The sequence below is a fragment of the Stomoxys calcitrans genome, chromosome 2, assembly GCF_963082655.1.
Source record: "Stomoxys calcitrans chromosome 2, idStoCalc2.1, whole genome shotgun sequence".
NCBI lineage: Eukaryota > Metazoa > Arthropoda > Insecta > Diptera > Muscidae > Stomoxys > Stomoxys calcitrans.
The window spans coordinates 193,864,220-193,878,906 of record NC_081553.1 but is presented as its reverse complement, the minus strand read 5'-3'; the positions used below and the strand labels follow the sequence as shown (position 1 = coordinate 193,878,906).

The following is a 14,687-nucleotide window of genomic DNA, read 5'->3' as shown; positions in this document are numbered from 1 at the left end:
ATAAACAGGTCAACTAAAAAACAAAAAAGAATTAAGAAAATATTTTCTATAAACTTCTCTTTACAAAAAGTTCTTGTCCCGGCGCAAAATCTTTTTTAATACCAGCAAATGGCCAATAAGGTATAAACCTTATTAAAAAAAAATATAATAAAAATTAAATAACTACCCAAAATTTAACAAAAAAACCTTGAATTAAAGAAAAAAACACACAAATTTTTATTATATTACAAAAAAAAATTACTAATTTATTACTAAATATTGATTAATTAAAACTCAAACAATAAATGAGAAAAACTGAAGTAAATGAACAGATGATAGTATTTTAGAAAACAGAAAATAAAATACATTGCATTATAGCAAACAAACATGTATTTTGTTAAGTTTAACAATTTGTTTAAAACTTATATCAACTAATTAGTTCATAGGTTTAACTATAAAATATATGCTGTATTATCATCATTGCAAACAAATATCAATTAAAAATACAAACTATTTAATTAAATTTAAAAAATTATACAAAAAACAAGTTTAATACTAAACAAAAGAAAAAAAAACACATTCGCACATTTTAAACAAAATCGAGGGAAACAAGTAATTAAAAAAATTTTTTTAGTGGTCATCCTTTATATACCAAGCGCCCATCACTACTGCCGGCCAACATTTAAATTATGGAGGAAGCCTTTTGTGAATGCATTGCATTTGCAGATGAGGGCGCCGCTGTTGTGGGGCCCATACTTGTTGCCAACAATTCGGAGGATTTCATTTTCGTTTGGCCCATGTTGCTGGGATTGCTGCTGTTACTATCCATGGACCAATCCCAATCCTTGCCCTTGGGGCGAAATTTTGAGGACTTGTGATGTTGCGTATGTTGTTCTAAGGCCCCCAAGGCGTTGGAATTCATACAATCAAGGTCTTTGTTGTTGTGTAAACCACCATCCAGCTGGTCAGTGCCGGAGCCTTCTAACAAAGGACCATTGTGCGTGGGTCCCGCCGCATCAGCTGCTGCGGTTGACGAAGAATTGGAATAGGCCAAAATCTCATCGCAATCATATTCCCAGTTACGTTCACAAAATTTCTTCTTGTAATGTTTCTCCAGCGATGATTTGGATTTGCGTTGATATTTCAAAGGGATTTTCAAGTTATTGATTTGCTCGCCCACAACCACACCTCCCGGTGGTGGTGTATTCACACTAGGACTGGGTGTGCGCGGCAAACCCATATCCGATAGCGGAGGACTCTCAATGGCACTCGGATCTTGGGGTGAAGAACAATTTTTCAATGCTATTGGCAAAGAGTTAAGATCCGAATGTGAGGATTTCATGCTGCTGTCACTCAAATGATCCGGATGTGAATTGTGATGATGCATCGAGTGATTGTGATGATGACTATGATGGCCGCCCAGGAAACTGCTATTGCCACTCGAGGTGCTGCTGCCACTACTAATGGGCAAATCCAATTGCGATGATGTTGAGGAGGTGGACAGGAATGTGCGTGCCGCCTCCGAATTGCTGCTGCTATGTGTTATGCCCGAATCCGGCGATGTGTTGCAGCTGATCGAAGACGGCACTGTATCGTTGTCGATGGAACGCCTGGTTTTATCCAATTCTGTGGAGGCAAAGGCTACCAAACGATCAAACCCCGAGCTGACACGATGTTGCCAATGTGATTCATCATCTGCTGCGATAACGTCATCTAGCCAAAGTAGTGGTTGTTGTTTCGGTTGCAACAAGAGGCGAGACAAAAAATAAAATAGAGAAAATTTATTAATCTTTTAATCTATAATACAATTGGATGGTTATTGCTTTCTAACAACAGGTGGTTAGTAAATAAGTATAGAACTCTAAAATAGTATTTTATGGTAGGAAGGATGTGCAATGATTTGCATGAGAATTTCCAAAAAGTATAGTGAAGGTGTTAGGAATTTGTTTAGTTTGGGATAGGATGTAAGATTTTCTATTTCAAACTCTAGATGCTGATCGTTGTGGTTGCAGATTTATATTGTTATCAATAATGTTCCCTTTGTTTTGGGTTGTTGTTCGACATTCTTGTTGGAGTCCGTCGAATTTCACAATCAATTAATAGACAATGGTCGCGCGAAAGAATTATGTAATAAGCTGTATGAAAAAACTAGGAGAGTCATAAATAATAGGAACTCTTGGCGATAATGAGAAGGAGACTATTGAGCACTTGCTGTGTTCATGTCCGAGTCTGCAGGGACTTAGGCTCTAGGGAGCCGTTTCTTCTGCAATCTGGGTGAACTTGCGAACGTACCTCTGGTAAGTCTACTGAGATTTATTGAAGGAACAGGATGATTCCCAAGGGGCGGTGCCTTAAGCTCTGGCGTAGGTACATCCGTGCTTGCGTGTGGGGATGGGCGTTTCTTCACCCCCCGCTTGGGTTCTCCATACCTCCTGTTTCTCTTATATTCGTGTATAACCTCTAGCCTGAGGTCTCACATCTTCTTTCTGTTCCCTTTCTTTCTAAGGTACCACCTCTAGTGGCTCAAAAACTCAAATCAGTTGATCAGCTTAATGGAGGCGAAAAATGTTTTAGAATTTTCCGACTACGCACCTACAAATAATGAGAAAAGAGAACACGCTATTAGCTCATTAACCCCTGACCCTCGATTCCCTTGTCCGATTTTGATTAATTTAATTGATTAAAATTAAATATTCATTATATAGCTTTCATATTGACGTAGTAATTTTTTTTAAATTTTTTAACTATAAATTTTTTTTTAAAATTTTTTGAAAAAAATTAAAAATAAAATTTCTTTTTATTTCATAAGTCACTATGTTTAAACAATTGACATTATTTTTAGGATTTAAAAAGGTGGTCTCACGCAAAAAACTGTTAGAAGCCAGCCAGCTTTGACGGTATTAAGATGACAGATTTTTGCTTGAATTCTCTTTGTTGTTATCTTCTTTCTCGCATATTCTCTGCTACGCACACGTGTACACATACGCACACAAATGTGTGTTGGCAAAACGTCGATCAGCTTGATGGCAAGGTGGCGAATTGCACCGTATGATTTGTGGTTGTTGTACAAATGAGACCACTTTTAATTGTTTCGCCATGCTAACGTTATTTATTTTTATACAGCTTGTTAAGTGCACCCTGGGGTCTGCTCATAAAACCGCCATCAATACAAATATTCATGTCGAGAGCGACAAATAGCTCACAAGAGGCATTTCACATGCATATCCCTCCAAACATTTTAGAGTGAGTTTCTTACTACCTGTCAATAATGTCTCTAGTTAGGCGCACCGATGCATATATGCGGTAAATGGCTATCGGGTGAACGTAGTCCTTGAAAAACGACCGCCTCAATTCCTACAGAGCAAGGATTGATGCAGACGTGCATTGAAAACGAACCATGAGAAACAGACAAACGTCTTCCACATATTTTTAGACTACAAGGGAATTCACAAAAATTCCTTTGGTATCCCCGCAAGACTAGTAACTAAATTTCCTATGAACATTCCATTAAGAAACAGGGAATACTTCTCCCATATCAATGAGCGCAGTCCGATTAAAGTTTAAGCTCAATGATAAGGTGCCTCCTTTTTTATGCCGAGTCCAAACGGTGTTCAATCGACACCAGGTAGAGAAGTTTTAACATGGCTGGAAGCCTCACAAATGTACCCAGCATTAGTAAGGGGATAACCACCGCTGAACATTTTCTAATGTTCACGCCGGGATTTTAATCCAGGCGTTCGGCGTCATAGGCGGACATGCTAACCTCTGCGCAACGGTGACCTCCAGCAAGACTAGTACGACTACAAAATGACCTTAGCTGACGTTCGATCAACAGTTAAGAGAGTAAAAATCCATCACACCATGCCATTCAGTATTAAACAAGGTTTCAGAAAGTCTGACAGCGTATGAAGTGATCTAGAGCAGGTAAAACAAACACAGAAGTGAATATACATAGGTAAATGACAAGAATATGCACAAAATTTCAGGCTTTATCTTTATTCGTTATGGCGCTTTTCTGATTTCCATAGACGGACGGACATGGCTAGATCGACTGCAAGGCCTATGCTACCGGTCTATATTGAACGTCTTATCTATCGCTATCACACGATCTGTATTCTCTTGTGTTTTTTCAGCAACTCTGAAAGTTGTACACGACGTGTGATACGCACGAAAAATTTAATATGAAAAATGGATTTTCGAATAAATATGCAACTTTTTCGGTTAAAGCAGCTCTTATTTCATCGAACATACATGTAGACACAACTCTATAAAATAAAAGACAAACAAAAAGAGAAACAAACGAAAATGGTCAAATACAATACATTTGAGCATGCATGCTGTTTACAGCGTGGTCTATTCGTATTTAACGTACAGAAAGTAACGGCACTTATATAACACACACATCGTGTGATAGCAGCTTTAATGCCGAAACAGAAAAGACAACATCATTGAAACAGAATTGATTAGTGCCCATTTCGTGAGCATTTATTTACATTGGCATTTAATTGAGGCGAAATTAGTATAGGCGCAGCGACATATCGCAACTATTTTGCTTCTTCGTCACCAGTTTTTTATAATGCGTTTTGAGAAATGCGCGCCTAAAAATATACTACAGCCAACTAGAAAATCAACACCGAGTGCAGTATACAAAGGTATAATATATATTTTTAAACTGAATGGCTGAATGAATTTTAATGAATTGGGCATCAATCGAAAGATATATTTCCAAACAAGCGACAAATATATATGAAAATTAATTTTCCTGAAAGAAACCCCATGAAAATGAGGAATTAATCAATCGTGATTCTCTTGACACCATTATCGTTTGAAGTAAGCCTTCGTTAATGAACTAATCAAACTTGATTCTCTTGTCACCGTTTGTTTTTGAAGAAAACCTTCTTTGCTTGGACAAAAATTCTAATAGCACGTTTACATTGAAATTTTTTAAAACTGGATTTAACTAAATGAAAAAAACTGTCCGTTTACACTGCGTTTTTGGGGATTTAAGTGCCATACACAAGCTTATATACGTATGCATGAATATGCATATCACACACAACCAAACACAATTCTTGAAAACAGTTGCATATTTTGGTACTTTTGTTTGGTAAAACTTGCAAAAAAACAGGATTTAACACTTAAATCTCAAAAAGGCCATAAATCCGTCAAAACCATTTTTTAAGTAGTGGAGATGTATCAAACATAATGTATATTGTTTCTTTATTTATAGTATACATAGATATGTTGTTATCAACCATTAAATAATATTTATTTTGTAAAATATGTATGTAGATCAGTATGTGCGTAACATATTAATTTGAATTATTGTTCAGTTAAGGGGTCTTGACATTTGAAAACTTGTAGCACGTTTACATTAAAATTTTTATGATCTATATTTAACTAAATCCAAAAACTAATCCTGTCCGTTTACACTGCGTTTTTGGGAATTAAAGTGACATACACAAGAATTCATGTGTATACGCATGTGTGTATCACACACAACGATACACAATGCTTGAAAACAGTTGCATATATTGGTACTTTTATCGATTATTCAGCCATGAAAACGGGTTTATTTGGGATTTAAAAAAAAAAAAAAAAAACACAAGAATCCACTTAAATCTCGAAAAGGCAATAAATACGGAATTAGTTGCCATTTAAGAGTTTTGGTTGTGTGTGTGCATTGTAGTTAAGAACCATACACACACAAATAACAAGAAATGGCGCGAACTAGTTACATACACAAAATCAGAGTTGCACTAATAGCTGATTTTGACAGATAGTGCACTCAATATTTTGTTGTTGGGCAACTGCCACTATCTGTAAATATATCTTGAGTTTCAGTATTTACAATTACTTAATTGAAAAATTGCAACTTAATTGAACAATTCGCACGAAAATTGTCTTTGTATTGGTTGCGAAATATGCCGCATTTTATTGGACGGACGACATAACACAAACAAAACTCAGACAAAGCCACACAACAAAATCAAATACGTTGAAATAGTGTTGCTTGTGAGGCTGTTCGTGAGCAATTTATTATCCTTGCAATTAATTGTGCTGGCTCAGCGGCATATTTCTGATATTTTGCTCAAAGAACGGAGTACTTCTACTGAGCAATTAATTATCTTTGCAATTAATTGAAGCGAAATTTGTGTTGGGTCAGCGGCATATTTCTGATATTTTGCTCAAAGAACTGGGTACTACTTTTATAGAATGTGTTCGCATTTTTTTCGTCACCCATTCTTTATAGCGCGTTTTGACAGTTGTTTGGACGAAAAGACGAAGTGAGAACTAGGCTTAATGGGGTAAAACTTGCTATCAAGTGGTCATTTCTTTTTTGAACATCAATTTAAGATATTCTGCAGAAAAATCCATGGTGATTTGGGGTGAATAGAAATTTTATCAACTGCAAGATTAAATTGTCTTGATTTTTTTATACCCTCCAACATAGGATGGGGGTATACTAATTTCGTTATTCTGTTTGTAACACCTCGATATTTGTGTATAAGACCCCATAAAGTATATATATTCTTGATCATCGTGACATTTTAAGTCGAACTAGCCAAGTCCGTCCGTCTGTCTCTCGAAAGAACGCCAACTTTTGAAGATGTAAAGCTAGCTACTTGAAATTTTGCACAAATACTTCTAATTGGTGTAGGTCGGTTGGGATTGTAAGTGGGACAAATCGGTCCATGTTTTGATATAGCTGCCATATAAATCGAACTTGGGTCTAGACTTCTTGAGCCTCTAGAGGTCGCAATATCGTCCGATTTGGCTGAAATTTTGCACGTAGTGTTTTGATATCACTTTCAACAACTGGGCTAAGTATGGTCAAAATCGGCTCATAACCTGATATAGCTGCCATATAAACCGACCTCTGTTAGAAGGCGCAATTCTTATTCTATTGGCTGTAATTTTACACGTGGTGTTTTGGTATCACTTCCAACATTTGTAGGAAGTATGTTCCAAATCGGTCCATAACCTGATATAGCTGCCATATAAACCAATCTGGGATCTTGACTTCTTGTTTTCTTTTAAAAACGTAGATAGGAATAATACATATTCAGATTTCAACTTTCCATTATTGACCAAAGAAATTTTAATTTTATATTAATTAATATAAATATAAACACAGAAATACATACATATATTGTGGTTAACAACAAATAAAAATAAAATTCATTGTTTTAAAATGGAAAAAAAATATTTTATTCCTTATAAAGTATACGAGTACAATTAAAATTTTAACAAAATAATCAAAATTAGCTAGTTTTGTTGTGGTTTTGCTCTTAAAATAATCAAAATGTCCATATTGGCATAGTTGAACAAAAAAAAAATAGAACAAGTTTTAAACTAAATTAATTATAAAATTTATATAAAACATGCTTATTATGAGCCAATTTGTTTGACTATCAAGAGAAATATATAAGAACACAAAATATAGAAAAATTAAGACAAACATATAATGAAAAAAAAAAACGAAAGAACCACATTTAATAAATAAACTTACCTCGTAAATTAATTATTTTAACAAAAAAAAAATGGTGAAATTTCATTTACGTACAATAAAAACTTTGGTTATTATTTTAAATACATAAAGAATAAATATCATTAAAAATTTTTTCCTAATTACATAATCTTGTATGCATGTATTTGCATCTGCCTTTTGTACTAATAATTTATGTATGTATGTCTTTTTGCTTGCATTGAAAATGTTAATTTCCCCAAAAACAAAATCTCTCTCCTTCGCACACACCCTTTGTATTCGATATGTTGCATTGTTAATTTTTGCTTCGTTTCTTTTTTTCTAGTCTTTTGTTGTACTACTATCGGCAACAATAATTCCAATTGGTTTGGTTGGATTTTGGTGGTTGTGGTGGTAGTGGTTGGTATTATGGTTGTGGTGGTGGTAGGAGGATGGTATTTGAGATGAAGGTAGTATTTGTGGTTGTGGTGTTGGTAGTTGAGTTTGTATAGCACTACGTCTATAATCAAAATTTCTTAGAGTTGTCGAACAAGTAGTACTAGCTGTGGTAGTAGAACTAGTAGTGGTAGTAGAAGTATCCAATTTAAAAACTGTTTGAAGAAGACAAAAAATCAAAGAGGAAACAGACAAACGGAATTAAAAAATAACACATAAATTTTGAATTTCTTTTTCTTCCTTAAACGTAGCTCTGTTCTTTTAAATGTGGCATTGAAAACGATTTGGTGAGATGAATGTAATATGAGACAAGTGTTGGTTTGGTGGCGGTGGCAGTGGTAGTGTGTAATTGATTGTTAATAAAATTGAAATTAAACGTTTTAGTTTGGAATTGTTAATGGGCCGCGTTTGCATTTGAAGATGAAGTTGTAAAGGATGTGGTAGTAAGCCCTGAAACACATTAGGCAATTCTTAAGGGTGATTTTTTAGCTATTATCTTTTTAGCAACACTGTTTAAACAGTTCACGCACGTTTCGTGTTTTGTTTCACTGTCAAACATCCTCAGTGTGGTCTATAATGAAAGCCTAGTACCAACTTCGACTTTTCACACGAACAACTATCAAAACACACTATGAAAAAAGGTGAAGAAGATAATGCGAGCGTATGTTCGCAAAATAGTAGCGACTTGTCGCTGCATCAGGATAAATTTCGCACAATTTTAATTGCAAATGTAATTAAATGCTTACAAAATGGGTCGAATCAACTCTGCTTCAGTATTGTTGTCTTTGTTGTGTGCTGTTGTTTGACTTATTTTTATGTTCTAACAAAGAAAAGAGCCCTTCGGTGTCAGTACTAGGCTTTAACCGTGAATCGTCTTACAAACGTTTATTATCAAAATACGTGCTCTGTTAGGAAGGTTCATCGCGCGCTTCTTCCATTTTTCAACGAAGCTCATTTATGGCTCAATGGGTATGTAAATAAGCAGAATTTTGGATTTTGGAGTAAAGATCAGCCAGAAGCATTGCAAGAGCTACCAATGCATCCAGAAAAGTTCACAGTTTGGTGCGGTTTATGGGCTGGTGGCATAACGTATGTTTGAAAGAGTATGCCAATGTTGGATTAAGCGGATGGACCTTTTGAATTGTAGGTTTTTTTTTGGAAAACTTTCCTATAGGTCTTCAAAAATCACTCTTTACGAATGTAACAGTTTGTTGGAGAGAGAGAGGTAAGGGGAATGGAAGAGGAAACCCAACCCATCAATTCTCATTCATACAAACAAAGAATTGGCGCAAGTGAAATTGCATAGTGTAAATTAGGACAAAAAATACCAGCCGAAATGTTTGAAAGAGTATGCCAATGTTGGACTAAGCGGATGGACCTTTTGAATTGTAGGTTTTTTTTGGAAAACTTTCCTATAGGTCTTCAAAAATCACTCTTTACATTCGACAATCAACAGTTTGTTGGAGAGAGAGGTAAGGGGAATGGAAGAGGTAACCCAACCCATCAATTCTCATTCATACAAACAAAGAATTGGCGCAAGTGAAATTGCATAGTGTAAATTAGGACAAAAAATCTATAAATAACAAGTAAAAGCGTGCTAAGTTCGGCCGGGCCGAATCTTATATACCCTCCACTACGGATTGCATTTTTCGAGTTCTTTTCCCGGTATCTCTTTGTAGGCTAACAAAGGATAAAATAAAAAAAATATTATGTTTTTGGAGCTAAATCAAGTTATGGTCCGATTCGGACCATAAATTGAATGTTGGAGACCATAGTAGAAGTCATTGTGTAAAATTTCAAGCAATTCGAATAAGAATTGCGTCCTTTAGAGGCTCAAGAAGTAAAATAGAGGGATCGGTTTATATGGAAAGTGTATCAGGCTATAGACCGATTCAAATCATATGACACGTATGTTTTGAAGGTCATGGGAGAAGCCGTTGTACAAAATTTCAGCCAAATCGGATAAGAATTGCGCGTTCTAGTGGCTCAAGAAGCCAAGATCCAAGATCGGTTTATATGGCATATATATCAAAACATTCGACCGATATGGCACATTAACAATCCCAACCGAACTGCATTTGATGTATTTGTATATATATATAAGGATGTTTCTGGGTGTGGGAGTTAGAGAGTAGCCCAGTCCCAAAATTCATCAACATCGCCAATATTAGTCTTGTTTTATTTTAGCAGAAACACAAAACAGTTGTTGTTTTAGCCACATTTTTATGTGGAGTTGGCGATCCTCGTCAAGCTCCTGTAGGTGAGCAAGCTTGTTCTGATCGCCGCGAGAACATGGTGGCCATTGCTTATTTAAAGGCGCCATTAACTCGCCTTGTCATATCGAACATCACAAGTACTCAGTATTTGTGCAAGAGCCAGTTCTGCCCGACCTTTCACTGAGACTCTCCGTTCGATACCCGTGATTGTCCGCGACTGCCGTTGCAACTACTGCGTGTGGAGCATTCCACTATCCGCAACCTGTGGACGCGCCCGGTAGCTCGTAAAAAGAGATGAATCCCTATTAAAAATTTATATTTTATACATGACTGGATTGTTTAAGCCAATCCCTTTAATTGCAGGTCATGTGTTTTGCCTTAATGGTATACGATTCGCCCACAACTATTTTCTCTTTTTGTATATTCTTCAAATGTTATCGGCCGATAATGCAATGTGTTTGATATTTACATGAAATTGTGTAATGGTTAGAGGGGTATGTTAGAAAAGAGTTTAAAAATAATAAATTATATTCACAAAATAAATAAAAACTGTAAGGATTCACCAAAAAACGTAATTTATGTGTTTTTTTTTATCGTTTGCGTTCCATAAAATTCGAAAAATCGATATGAGACATTGGATTTTATTTTACCACCACAATTCTCCTTAACTATGTTAATTTTTTATAGCATATATTTTTCATATAATAAATAGTTTAAGGACTTCAAATGTCAAATACTTGTTAACTAGAGCTGCAGGATTCACTAATAGAAGGTTAGGTCACTTGCGAAAACATAAAGTGGATAGGCCCCATGTATATCATTAATGATACCAAATATGCCGATTGAAAATGTCATCAAATAGGAGAAAACGTAAACAAAGAATTATTGTAAAAAGAGTCAAGTTGACATCCTCAATGCCAAGTACTACCAAAAATAAAAAAAAATTGTATGTTGGCTGACCGCTTGGCGTAACTTTATTCAGTGAATCCTGCTAGAGCTGGCAAATTATCGATAATCGCAACATTCGACATTTTCGATACATCTATAGTATCGATACTATCGTTGATTTCCCATCACCTATATTTCAAACTAAATGATAAAAAAATCAGGAGATCGATTTATAAAGAAGCAATAAAACTACAAACCTAAAAAAATTAAATTTAGTAAGTCAGTTGAAAGTCATGAAAGAAATCATTGTACAAAATGTAAGCCCAATCGGAAGAAAATGTATTTTATATACAGTCAGTGTCAGATTGCTTATTTTTGTATAAGCTTGTAAAAAATTTAACTTTGTCGATAATATTGACAGGAAAAATATCAATCGATATTCAGACAAAAAATAAAATATTGATATTACCATCATTATTTTGCCAGCGTGTCGCTATGTCGGTCTGTCTGTCTGTCCATGTATTCTTGTGCTTAAGGTACAAGTCGCATTTGTTGTCCAATTTTCGCCACAATCTTTACAAAATTTGGTATGGGGTCATTTATTTTACGCCCCAATATTAATATGTGTGGAAAATTTCATCAAAATCAATTCAGATTTATATATATGACTGCAGTAGGCAAAATTTAGGTCCCATCGTATGAAAAATATTACATTTCTATTCAATATGTCAGTACGTGTACAAAATTTAAGTTGGAGTAGATTAAGTAACAGGTTCAATGTACTGAAAGTAGTAGGTAGACTCGGTGGTGTAGGGTATAATATAGTCCGCTGCGCCCGAATTTAGCCTTTCCATTGTGGAAATTTGGTACACAGATCTTGCATTCATATTACAAATTCATATTGTTTTGAAGTGTTATCATTGAGTCATAAACGTACAAAACTGTTTATTTTTTCTACACATTCTTCACTTCTTATTTCTTTTTATATGGGGTTTGACAGTTGCTCACATAGACAGTAGATTCTTATAGATGATCCTTTCCTCTCCCAAAAAAAATCTCTTCTATGTGAAACGATTAGAAATCTGACCTTCACTTTTGTTTCTTTCGTAAGAGTCATCTCAAGAGAGACAAAAAAGGAATGAGTGAACATAAAAACTACGAGCATTAAAAACACAATTAAATAAACAAAAAGAAGCTAACAAGAAAGTTAAAAAATGTTTTGTAAAACTAATTTAAAGTTTAAAAGCAAAAAAAAAAATGGCCATAATTGATTGAAAAATTGCTAAATCACTTTTATTGCTCATTCATAGTGCTCGCAAAATTCTCTCTTCTCTAAATTTTCTTCGTTTATTTCTAATCTTTGCACGTAGCGCATTTTGGAAGAGCCCCAAAGTACATCTTAATATATTAATTATCTATGGTTGCTCATGTGAAGAGTACCATTAAGAGTTGGTACTCTGTTTGTCTTAACAGAGTACCAACCCTTAGTTGGCATATACCATAACTTTGAAAGCCATATTACAATATTAACTTATTTCCTTGAAATTTTTTTCGTTTTTTTTTTTTGTATTTCGTGAATTAAATATCGTTTTCGTAGCTATTTTAAAAATCATTCTAACAAAATCAAATTGACCAATCGTTCAAAGTTCCTACCTTAATAAATCTACCAAGAGTCAAGCAAACCTGTCAAAACAAACTGGCTAAGGGCAGGTTTCTCGTAGTTCGTGTTAGCTGAAGCTGCCATTAGACGATAAGACATATAATATGTAATTTCAAAAAGTAAGAGCGTGTTAAGTTCGGCCGGGTCGAATCTTATATACCCTCCACCATAGATCGCATTAACGAGTTCTTTGCGCGGTATTCGGACCATAAATGAATTGAATGCTGAACATTGCAGAAGTCATTGTGTAATATTTCAGTCCATTCGGATAAGAATTGAGCCTTGTAGGGGCTCAAGAAGCAAAATCGGGAGATCAGTTTATATGGGAGCCGGATCAAGCTATAGATCGATTCCGACCATATTGGGCACGTATATTGAAAGTCTTGGGAGAAGCCGTAGTACAAAATTTCTGCCAAGTCGGATGAGAATTGCGCCCCCTAGAGGCTTAAGAAGTCAAGACCCAAGATCGGTTTATATGGCAGCTATATCAGGTTATAAACCGATAAACACAGTGTTTGGAAGTGATACCAAAACACTACGTGCAAAATTTCAGTCAAATCGGACGATAATTGCGCCCTCTAGAGGCTTAAGAAGTCAAGACCCAAGATCGGTTTATATGGCAGCTTTATCAAAACATGGACCGATTTGGCCAATTTACAATCTCAACCAAACTACACTAATAGAAAGTATATGTGCAAATTTCAAGCGCCTAGCTTTAGCGTGCTTTCGACAGACGATCATGGCTAGTTCGACTTTAAATGTCACGACGATCAAGAATATATATACTTTATGGGGTCTTAGATGCATATTTCGAGGTGTTACAAACAGAATGACGAAATAAGTATACTCTCATCCTATGGTGGAGGGTATAAAAACAGAAACTCTGAAGTTGTACACATCGTGTGATACGTACAAAAAATTTAATATGGCAAATGGATTTTGCAGTAAATATGCAACTTTTTCGATTAAATTATGCTTTTATTTTATCGAACATACATGTACATACATGTTTATAAAAAAAAGTACAACACATATGACAAAACGTCATGGCGATTAAAGCGCGCTCTTTCGTATTCGACGTACATAAGACAAGTCTTATGAAAACAGAAAGTCACAGCTGATATGACATGTCTTATCGTCTAATGACAGCTTAACCGTAACATTAATTTATCTTGGGGATAAACCTACTGTTAACAAATCTGGGCCGAATTACCGCATAGGTGATCGAATGCGCTTTCGTATCGAATACAAATTTAACTCAATTTTAATGGAAGTTATACCAGTTGTAGGTAATTTTTTTGTCAAAGTTTTTATAAATAATGCTCGATTTAAACATTCGAGTTCTAAATTTCAAAAATTCCCATTCAATAAAAAGGTACATAATTCACAATAGAGATATTTCGAACGATTTTACTCGTTTAAGCTGAGTATTCTGTCCAGCTTTTCAAGCGGAATGCTGTCAAACTCCATATAAAAAAACGTCGGCGAAACGTTGGCTTAAAATAGGCGGAAAAGTAGTACTCTGTTTATAGTGATGAAAATGGCAAAAAAAAAAAAAATAAAGGTGGCAACACTTAAACCATTGCCGGCATCATTTTCGTATGTTTTATTGTTTTCAATGGTTCGTTCTTCCTTATTTATTTGCGAAAAACTAAACTAAATAGAGAAAACAATAATTGCAGATAAAAAAAACGTGTTTTGGTATGGAAACAAAAACATTTAACTGCTGACAAATTCCGTTTGCAGAACAATTAAAAATTTCCACGACAAATACGAAAACAGAAACTAATTTTCTCGTACACTTTTAAGGTAATTTAGAGGATACGGCAACATTACGCAACAATCAGCAATAAGTCTTCGTGTACACAAACTTTTACAGAAAGTCGTTCGTTTCACAGTAAGAGAGAGTGTGAGAGCGAAAAAAATTAAGTTTTGTTAATGAGAGCTTGCAAATTTCTGGAGGGTTTTTTCTCCAGCAGAAGTTTCTTACTCTCCTGCAAATTCTTACTGGATAAGTACG

General features: G+C 35.1%; 1 protein-coding gene across 4 annotated transcripts in view; it reads right to left on the bottom strand.

The window, feature by feature from the left end:
• Nucleotides 1-460: 460 nt before the first annotated feature.
• LOC106090482 (histone-lysine N-methyltransferase, H3 lysine-79 specific) overlaps nucleotides 461-14,687 on the bottom strand; it is a 154,576-nt gene continuing 140,349 nt past the window's right edge. Inside the window, exon 9 of one of the 4 annotated variants that reach the window (XM_013256683.2) lies at nucleotides 461-1,692. In XM_013256683.2, the coding sequence (XP_013112137.2) occupies nucleotides 662-1,692 (1,031 nt within the window). In that variant the 3' untranslated portion in view covers nucleotides 461-661. Of the gene's footprint in view, nucleotides 1,693-7,542; nucleotides 8,059-14,687 lie in introns of those variants that run through there. The other 3 variants (XM_013256682.2, XM_013256686.2, XM_013256684.2) reach the window with 3 other exon arrangements.